The sequence below is a fragment of the Heterocephalus glaber genome, unplaced genomic scaffold (assembly GCF_053883595.1).
Source record: "Heterocephalus glaber isolate CG9 unplaced genomic scaffold, H.glaber_assembly_v1.0 deba00001553, whole genome shotgun sequence".
Taxonomy (NCBI): domain Eukaryota; kingdom Metazoa; phylum Chordata; class Mammalia; order Rodentia; family Bathyergidae; genus Heterocephalus; species Heterocephalus glaber.
Window position 1 is genome coordinate 14,967,118 of NW_028258344.1, and position 10,008 is coordinate 14,977,125.

At 46.1% G+C, this 10,008-nt stretch overlaps 2 protein-coding genes across 16 annotated transcripts in view; one reads left to right on the forward strand and one right to left on the reverse strand.

Annotated features, from left to right (window-relative positions):
• The window catches only part of Ncoa2 (nuclear receptor coactivator 2), a 279,931-nt gene extending 270,136 nt beyond the window's left edge, over positions 1 to 9,795 (reverse strand). For 4 of the 15 annotated variants that reach the window (XM_004842067.4, XM_004842063.4, XM_087190449.1 and 1 more), the window contains exon 1: positions 9,018 to 9,153. The gene's annotated coding sequence lies outside the window, so the exon portion shown is untranslated. Of the gene's footprint in view, positions 1 to 7,334; positions 7,491 to 8,511; positions 8,606 to 8,666; positions 8,797 to 9,017; positions 9,162 to 9,343; positions 9,670 to 9,773 lie in introns of those variants that run through there. The other 11 variants (XM_087190450.1, XM_021256029.2, XM_087190439.1 and 8 more) reach the window with 8 other exon arrangements.
• LOC147824144 (uncharacterized) lies at positions 8,198 to 9,118 on the forward strand (the record flags this gene model as incomplete). Its single annotated transcript, XM_087190451.1, has 1 exon — positions 8,198 to 9,118. A coding segment is annotated over one exon (921 nt), but the record flags the coding sequence as incomplete, so codon positions are not given.
• Positions 9,796 to 10,008: the final 213 nt, after the last annotated feature.

A 10,008-nucleotide genomic window follows, 5' to 3' on the forward strand; every position in this document is an offset into this window, starting at 1 on the left:
AACCCTGGGTTACAACCCCAATACCACCACCACCAAAAAAAATTAAACCCTAACTAAAATTGTACCACTATTTATCATTCTACCTTTACTTCAAAGTCGTGAACAGGGCCAGGGATTTAGCTCAGTGGTTCAGCCGCCTGCCCCACAAGCGCAAGGACCCGAGTTCAATCCCGGGAACCAAAAAAACCCAAACAAACAAACAAAGTCGTGAGCAGTCAGTAGCTGGAGCTTAGTCTCAATGCATGGCCAATCTACATTATCCATAGCACGCCACAGACACAAGACAGCAGAAGTGTCTCCAGCACTGGCAAACCCCCACTGCCTGTCTCCACATCTACCAGGACCAACCTCAGCAATCTCAAAACATTCTGTGATGTTAAATGTGCAGAAATCCATAAACTCCTAGCATTCAAACTGTTAGTAATTTCCATATTCTTTATTTAGGAATCTAAAAGTATATGTGAAAAAATTTCCTACCATCAACAATAACCACTTATAAGTGATTAACTATTAAACATTACATTTATGAATTTTACATATATACATATCCTAGGGACTAAGGGTATATAACTCAACGGTAGAACACATGCTTAGCACACACAAGTCCCTGCGTTAGATCCCCAGCACCACCAAAAAGGGTAAATATGTATAATATTTTCAATACATATTATGTATGTATATTACATCTATCATCTCCTAGCACATTAAAAATGTATTTTTAAAAAAATGTGTTACCCATGCCAACTATCTAAATTTTCCATTTGGTCTAACTTTAAAGATGACCTAGAAACGGCTCAAGTAAAGATATGGGATCCTTGAACATATGTAATTCAATATTTTAATTTACATTCTGACAATAAATGAAAACTTTTCATTTTAAGCACATTAACAATTTTTTAGAAATTTTTAGCTAAAGTTATGTTCTAAAGTAATATCCTTACAAATGCCACTATAACACCACAGGCAAGCAAAGTCATTTCACATTTAATCCTGAGCTGATTTTATAGTAATGTCTGTTAGAAAAAAATCATTTAGCCTGGTGGGTACTTCAACAAGAAGAGATCATTTAGCAACAACAGGAACTTCCAGAACTCTCTTGGAAGGTTTGAGATCACATCTCATAGGGACACAGGTGAAGAATAGAAGATATCATGTGCTATATTTTCATCTATGACAACAAGTCTGCAGTCTAGGCAGCTGGAACATTAAAAGCACATGTAGATCCTCAAATGTGCACAGGTGAAAGAGTTCCCTGAAAAGCTCTCCTGCTCCCTGCAAACAACTGAGCAGACTGAAGAATTCTACAAATAGCAGAGCAGAAGTCAGATGACGGAATATATTATCAGCCGCCTTTTGAGACTACAATATCAACACCAAGTTATCCATGCTACATGGAGTACAAAACGTGCATCACACAATCTGCACCCAACAATTAAACATACTAGAAATCAGTATATTTTAAAGAACTAAGAAGCCAAATATCTATATCAGCATTCTACCCTTCTAAACCTCTACTCCCTATAGTACTCTCAATCTATTTTCTATGTCTCCCCCACAATCAAGTTTTCCATTGTAAGAAAAGGCAACACAAATATGCTTTTGCAAAATACATTCCTACCATTTCCTACTGAAGAATTACAGATGTATATTTTCTCAAAAAAGCACTGGATAAAAGCCTACCATTTAATAACTCAGGTGAAGGGGCAGGGCCAAGGGAACAACCAGGCTGCCTGGGTTCAAATTCCTCTTCAACAGTCTCTGTGACCTTTGCCTACTTATTTAACAACTCTCTGTCTCTATTTCCTGGGCCATAAAAGAGGGATGCTACTAAGAACAACTGCTTCACAACTCTACAGTAAGAAACATGCTATGGTAAGAAACGTGCCACTCCATTCAATAAGACCATTTTAACTTCACACTAAGTTTTTAGTAAGCACTTGATAGATGTTAACTAATTTACTTCACTGTAGTTCTTGTTTCTTGAAAATTGAAACATGGAAGAATCCTGCAATTTGAAGACTTGTTAAGATCTTGGCTGAAGACAAAAAAGCTGGAGACTACTTACAGGTCTTGAAAGAAATAATACCTGTACAGGTATAAAACTCACACTGAGGCAAGAGTCTGGAGATTCCTGCTGCCATAACTTGCAGAACCAACAGAACTATTCAAATCTATTCATCCTTTTTACAGACAAAACTGCCACTAAGAGCCGTATAATTTCCTACACACGTTTGCTTTACTGAATTCCTAATAGAAGACATTCTCAGACTCACCATTCCTCTGATATTTATGATCTGTTTCCTCACTCACTGGTCAGGGTTCATTTTCTCCCCAGTTTCACACATAAGCACAATGACCTAATCTCCTTTAAATTTTCATCTCCTATTTTACAGGGTAGTGACAAAGATGAGAGAATGGAGCACACTTCAAAAAAGACTATCAGGTTGTTAGCACTAGATGATAGCTGCTATAGTCACTTATGCTGTTACCAATGTTACTCTCCCAACAGATATTTTAGTCAAAAATAAGAATGACACAGCAAAGGAAACAACCAATGGAGGAAAGAGATAACCTACAGAATAGGAAAAAAATTTTGCCAGCTACTCCTTGGACAAAGGACTAATAACCTAGAATATACATTAAAATAAAGACGCTTCTCAGAAGTACAAATCACCAATAAACATAAAAAAAATGATCAACATCTCTGCCATTAGAGAAATGCAAATAAACCAACACCAAGATTCCATTTAACTCCAGAAACCCTGGCTACAATCAAGAAATCAAATAATAACAAATAATGGTGAGGCTTGGATGGGTGCCTTTCTACATTGTTGGTGGGAATGTGAACTGTACAAGCACTATGGAAACCAGTACGGAGACACCTCAAAAAATACAAATTCCACTTGAGTCAGCTATTTCCCCCTTCTAGATATCTTCCTGAAAGAGTTAAAGACATCATATTACAGTGATACATGGATACCTATGTTTCTAGCATCGTAATTCGTAATAGCTAAATCTTGGAAAAGGCCTAAACATTCATCAACAGAGGACTGGATAAAGAAAATGTAGTATTTACACACAATGGAATACTACTCTGCTATAAAGTTAAACACATCATTTTTAGGAAAACAAATGCACCTTGAGACCATAATGCTAAGTGAAATAAATCGGGTACATAAGCTTAAATATCACATGGTTTCTCTTATTTGACAAACACAAAGTATAAAAAAAATTGGGGGGCTGGGGATTTAGCTCAGTGGTTCCGCCACCTGCCTCGCAAGCGCAAGGATCCGAGTTCGATCCCCAGTACAAAAAAGATTATAAAAAAGTAAAATAAAATAAAGTAAATCTTAAATATCAAGCAAGCTAAAATTAAGGCAAACATTTCCCTTTCCACCTTGTTCCCAATCAAAAAGGAAAACAAAAGAAAAAGAAAACTATCACCCATTCCGTGTTCCCCCTGTAATCATCCCCCTTTAATCACTGGACTTGGCAATGTTCATTGTTTTACTAAGAAAGTAGTACACTGCCAAGGCCAGGACACTCCAATAGTCATCAAATGAATTACGTGAACAATGAATAAAAACAATGGCTCAACTAGGCAAGAATGCAAGCAAGAGATCTTAAAAGCTCCACAGGAAATTTAAGTTGGCCACCAGGAACTAGAAGGTTTGGAATTGGCTGGCTTGAGGCATAAATTCTATCACAGTTAACAGGCTAATTTAAACTTTCCAAATACGTATCTGTCAACTGACACCGTGTCAAAGATCTTTTCAAGAAACTTTAGTTGTTAATAATGTAATAGCAGCTGCTCAAAAGCAGCCCTTTCTCTTTATTATATGCATGATTCCGTACCTAAAATTCTGAAAAGCAGATAAGCAAAACTCTCCCTTAGGTTCCCGCTATTTACTTCTCTAGAAATTTCTAACCAGGGATCCAGCTGAACATTGTCCTAGAATCAACATTTCCACAACTGTATGTCAGCCACTAAAAGCCAGAAATGCGGTTGATGATCAACATTTCATGAGTAAACACAAAAAATCTTTCTCCTAAAAGCCAAAAGTATTATATTCTACCTGCAGACCATCTAGTCTTTTAATTCCAGTGACCTTTAAGATTCCCACTCCTTTTCATAACCAGTTTTACAAAAGCTAGGAAAACTACACAAACTTGTAAAATATCCACAGAAGTCACATTCGCCCCTCTGTGTAGAAATTAGTATCTATAATCCATAAATATGTGTATTCATTATGTTTCCAACTGAAGATCTGTGATGCTAAAATTGTATTTTAGACTTTTCCAAGATTACTTTTTTTGTTTGTTAATTTGTTTGTTTGTTTTTGGTACTGGAGATCGAACTCGGGACCTTGTGCTTTCGAGGCAGGCGGTGGAACCATTGAGCTAAATCCCTAGCCCTCCAAGATTACTTTTTAATAGACTTCAGAGAGTAATAACATGATAGCCTTTCTACAGTTTGCAATCGCTAAGCCCTCCTAGAGGGCTTACAAACAAAAATAAATAAATACACAAACACTAAAAACATCATTCTGTTTAGAAAAGCAAGCCAAAGAGTAAAATTAGCTTGAGATAAGAAAAAAGCTATAAAGAATATAAAGTTTGGGCCAGGGATTTGGCTCAGTGGTTCCGTCACCTGCCTCACACAAGGTCCTGAGTTCGATCCCCGGTGACAAAAAAAAAAAAAAAAAGAATATAAATTTTTTTTTAAAAGAAAGGGTATAAAGAAGTAAAAGTTTTGTTCTGTTTTCCTTTACAGGGCTTTCATTATTGGCATGTAAATGTAGTATTATTTCAGGGGTAGGTGTTTAGGTCAATGATAGAGCACCTACTAACATTGTGCTCAGGGCCCTAGGTTCCACCCCTAGCACTACCTCTCCAAAAAAAAGGAAAATCTAATACTATTTCATTAGGGAAAAAGTCCCTGGCTTACTGATTTTATGATTTACTGCAATACAAAAAATACCTAAAAGCAGTGACTTATTTTCTCCTATTCTCATTTAAAATCAGCAAAGCACATAATAACATAGTACCAAACAAAATTATAAACACAAAATATCAAAAAGCTAAAATTTATTCAATAGCACTTTTGCCATAACAACTAAACACTAATTATGCTTTAAAATATAAAATGACACACAAAATGGTCAAAATGTCAAATAAGGACACAAGTAAATTTCAGAGAGCTAATCTTCTAGAAAAATTGTTAGAGACTATTTTTTTTTCTACCCGACATTCTAAGAAGGACTGCTTAAAAGAGCTCCTTTTAAATTTAATACAACAAAAACAATTTTTTCTAAGAAATCCAAGCTGTCAACTTACAGGTCACATTTCAACCTGAAGTGATTTGAAACAGGTAAGGTACTGAATCCTTAAATATAGAGCATGTAATGGAAGCCTGCTCATAGATCCTTTATTCCACTGAGACTTGGGAAGCTTTAATAAGATGTAACTATAGAAAAAGCCAATCAAAAAAAATTACCCTTTCTACACACACGCATACCACAGGCTGACTCCCTCACCCTTCACATTTTATATTTCCAGTCAATGATTTTCCAAACATTAGCAAAAGTCACCTAATTTGTATATAACCTATGAAGTATTAAAATAAAAAAAATACTGACTTAAAAAAATTAAATTCATAATTAGTGAGCTTTTTTCTACCCTCTGCTTCAGTATCCTGACATCTAAAAGTCAAAGAACTCTCTTTAAGACGGAAATTCCCAGGAGGAAGAAGGCTCAGATCCAGTCTGAGAGAGCACACAATGGAACCACAGCTGACAGTGCACATCTTTTTCTAGATGTCTCCATATGGTTGAGAGGGGTTTTCCCCCCTAGCCAGGCATTAAGGGACTTGCTGCTCTCTGTCACCAGGAACCTAAGAACATTTTCAAGGATTGGTGTAGAGAATGAAGTAAAATAATGCACTGCTCTTGAAGCTTACAAAAGATGCAGAAAGGCACACATCACAGTGGCCTTCAGTAACTAAACTGACCATGGTGGATTTTGAAGGTTACCAAATTTTGGAGTGGTTTAATTTACAATGCTCCATACTTCTAGCAATCTAAATTAACATTTGTTTTATTTTGACTTTTATCACTAAAATAGCACCTCAAGGGGTACAGTAAAAATGCAATTAATTTGCCTACGTGAACACTCAAAATCATGCTGGATTGGGAATTCATATTATGAATTTGAAAATGCTGTACAGAATTCATTCCCTAAAACTACAATCTTTCGATTCCTCCTTAGTAACCTAGTACCTATTAACAAAAGCTAGACTTAGAACCTAGAATAGATAGTATGCCACAGAATATCATAAAAATCCCAAAATTAAAATCATAGTATACATCCATCCTTCATTCAACACTGTTCATTCTCTGAACTCCCAAAGATTCTACAAATGCCAGTTGGGAAAAGGGGCCCTGCTGCTGTCAGGATGCACTAACCTCCCCAACAAAAGAGCAGGAGCGCGCACACAAAGCATTGCAACAGCTGCTGTCTTTTCAAAGGACTGCGACCCTACTGAGAAACCTGTGATCCTCAGCGAACCAAAGCCACACCCTCTCTGTTCCTAAAAGTCGAGTTGAGAAAGTCACTTGACTGAACTCAACAGACACAGCCAAAGATGACGGCTCCTAACAACGGGTAAACCAGAAAAGTATCTACACGCTGTACAATTCAGCAGCGTTTAAGAAAACTAAAATTATTTTTAAGAATCTTTTGTGTGGGAGTAAGCTGGCAAACTACATTTTACTCAGGACTTTTTTTTCCCCTCTCTACACAAATATTCTTTGACTAGCTTTGCTCCTTAAATACCCACGCTTACTGTTTCAGTGAAGCTTTGGTTCCTAACTTCATTTTCTTTACCCAAGACAAAGCTAAAAGGAAAAAAGAAAAACGCATACCATAAACCACAACTTTTTTATGTCATTCCCCAAATACCGAACTTTCAAACGCACTTTGGGAATTGGCGTTACAGTTAAACAAGAAACCACTGAAGCCATCAAAAACAATGATGCTTTGCTCTCCAATAATCAGTTGACGTAAGGCTACTCCAGGCCCTCACTCTCAAGGTAGTCTTTCAAATTTCATTGTCCTAGTGCACCAGTGGCAGGGCGAAACTGACACGTAGGTAAACTGATAACGTCTAAGATCCCCGGCACGTAAACCCGGCGCTGAGGTCCAGGACGCGATTACAACACTTGCCATTTTAGAACCTGGGTGAGTTGCTGCCACATCCTGAAGTGCCTTTTAGATTTCGTCGTGTCTAAGACTACGCCTCTTGCCATACGAGAGCAATACATTATTTCGCGTACCTCTAGGTGTCTCCCCAGGTCAGAGCCCCTGTAAGTGACACTCTCCCAGCAAGGTGCGAGTGACGAGGGAAGAACAAGAGTGGATAGCTCTTGGCGTCTCCATGACTCCCCCACCCCGCGTGCAACTCTGCTCCAACTGGTCCGGGAGAAACCCCACCCCCTTCCTTCCTCAGGCCCCCACGATTGGCTTACCCACACCCGGCAGGTCAGCTCCCCGCCTACGATTGGCTCATTGCCCCATCAGTCAGACGCAGCAAGATTGGGGTCGGTGGGAGGGGAAGGCGTTGCAGGCGGAGGAGTGGGACTGGGAGTGGGATTAGAGGACGAGGTGGCAGAGGAGGGCGTTCAGGCTGGGTCTCTGGTTTGGGAAAGTTTCCCCTGCCAGTGACAGACCCAGAAGGCGTCAGGCCCAGTCTAGCCCCCGGCCAGTGGAAGGGGCTCCGGTCCCGATTCCCGCCCCTCAGTCCCGCAGGCCCCGGAAACCACTGGGGGGAGGGGAAAGAGGGAGGGACCATCTAACCAGGGACGACCCACCCCCGATCTCGGAAGAGGCGCCTCCGGGACTCCCCGGAGGGGCGGGGGCGGGGAACTGCAGCCTGCAGCGACGACCCCGGCCCCCTCCCCCAGTACGCCCCAGGGGCCCAGGAGGAGTGTCCCCGGGCTCGGGGCGTGACCGTCGCGAGCCGGCTGGGAGGACCCCTCCCTCTTCCCGCCTGGGGCCCTGAGGGCCTGTCCCTTCAGGGGCGGGGAGCAGGGGAGAGAAAAGGGGGCGCTGGCGAGCCAACCCGGAACCTCCCGGGCCGCCTCCCGCCCCCGGCCCAGCTCGCCTCCAACACACATGCCCGCACCCAGAAAGTTAAGTCAGGGGCGAGCCCAGCTCGGCGCCGCCGCAGCCCGGCCCCCGGCTCCCCGCCCCCACCGTCCCCAGCCTGCTCCCCCCGAGCGCGCCGCCGCCCCGCCCGCCTCAGCGCCTTCCCGTCCGCCCGCGGCGCTCAGCGCCCCTTGCCCCCCGCCCCGGCGCTGACACGGGCCCGGCCGCCCGCCCGCCGCGGCTCCCCTTCCCCAGCCCGCCGGCCACCGCGGACGCTCGGCTTCACCTTCACACACCCCCAGCACTCCCTGAGTCCTGGCTCCCACCCTGCGCTGCAGCCGCTCCGCGTTCCCTGAAAGAATGCACCTTCCCGGGGTTCGCCTTCCCGGCGCTGCCGCGCTGCTCCGAGGGGCCGGAGTCTCTGTCCCCGCCGGCCCGCGCCGGGCTGGTTTGCGGGCGCTCGCTCGTCGGGGCGGGGGCAGCACGCGCCCCCGGCCTCCCCGCCGCTCCTCGGCGCTCACCTCTCGCCCCCGCCGCCGGCTGCAGCCTCCGCCCGCCGCTCGCTCCGGGACTCGGCTTCCGAGCTCGCTCTCGCCAAGCGCTGGAGCGCCTCCTTTTTCTCCCGAGGACTCCGCGTCTCCCCGCCGCTTCCCGCCCCCAAGCCCCAACTCCCCAGTTTCGCGGCGCCTCCAGGATGCAACTCCCGTGCTCCGCGCTCTCCGGGCAGCGGTGCCCGCACACAAAAACAGCCCGCTCGGCGGCGCCGGGCTCCGCGCAGGAAAGGCAGCCGCGGCCGGGGGTGGGGACGCGGCGCCCCCCGCCCGCCTCCCGCCTCCTGCCCGCCCCGCGGCCTCCGGGGAAGGCGCGGTTACCGGCTCGGGTCCGTCACGCCGTCAGGTGCCGACTGCCGTCGGCGCTGACCTTCGTCGCCGAAGCTGTGGCTGAGACTGCGGCCGCCATGTTCCCGTGTTAATAACTGCTGCCTGGTTGTTTATTTCAATGGAGATCCTCCCCCAACTCCCTCCTCCTCCTCCTCGCCCTCCTCCTCCTCCGCGTCTCCGCACTTGCGGAGACACAGACCGCGCGAGCTCGCGAGCAGGGGAGGGGGCTCGGGAGCCAGGCCGTCCCTCCCTCCGCGTCCCAGGCGGCAACCGCCGCCAAGCACTGTCACTGGGGAAGGGACTGGGCGGAAACTTGCCTCCCGCGCCCCCGAGGAGCGGGCAGAGGCGGACGGGGGCTCCTCCGGGGAGTGGACCCGGGCCGCAGGGTCCACAGCATCTCGGTCGGCGGAGTCCTCCGGGAAGGCAACCCCGGCAGAGGTGAAGAGCAAGGGGACAAAATGGGTGACTGTGGCAGAGGGAGGGCGACCTATGGGTGACTGGAAGCGAAAGGAGAGTAAACAGAAGACTCCATGGGAGGGCAAAGGGCAGTGCCAAAAAAGAGCCAGAGAGTGGGACAGGCCGGGGCCGCCGAGTGGAGACAGTGAGACCGTGGGTTGCAGTCGGCGGAGACGATACCCCTGGACGAAGATCGGGGAGGGAAAGCCAGCGCCGGGTTCGCGCAAAGGAGTCTCCCGCCCGCGCTCGGGCCAGCCCCCCGGGCCAGCAGCCTGCACCTCTCGGGCGCACCTCACGTGCACAGCCGCGTCCAGCTGCAGCTCCCCGGCGTCCCGCGCCGTCAAGTCCCCCTCAGTTCCTACGGGGGCGCGCCTCCCCTGTTGCAGTGGCTGCCTTAAGATGGGATGGAGGGGCGCGACTGTGGGAGGCGAGCTTGAAGGGGGCCCATCTAGCCCTCGCATGATAAAGCAAAAGCTGCACTCGGTTTGCAAAACCTGACCTGGTTGAGCGTTCTCGGCAGGCCATG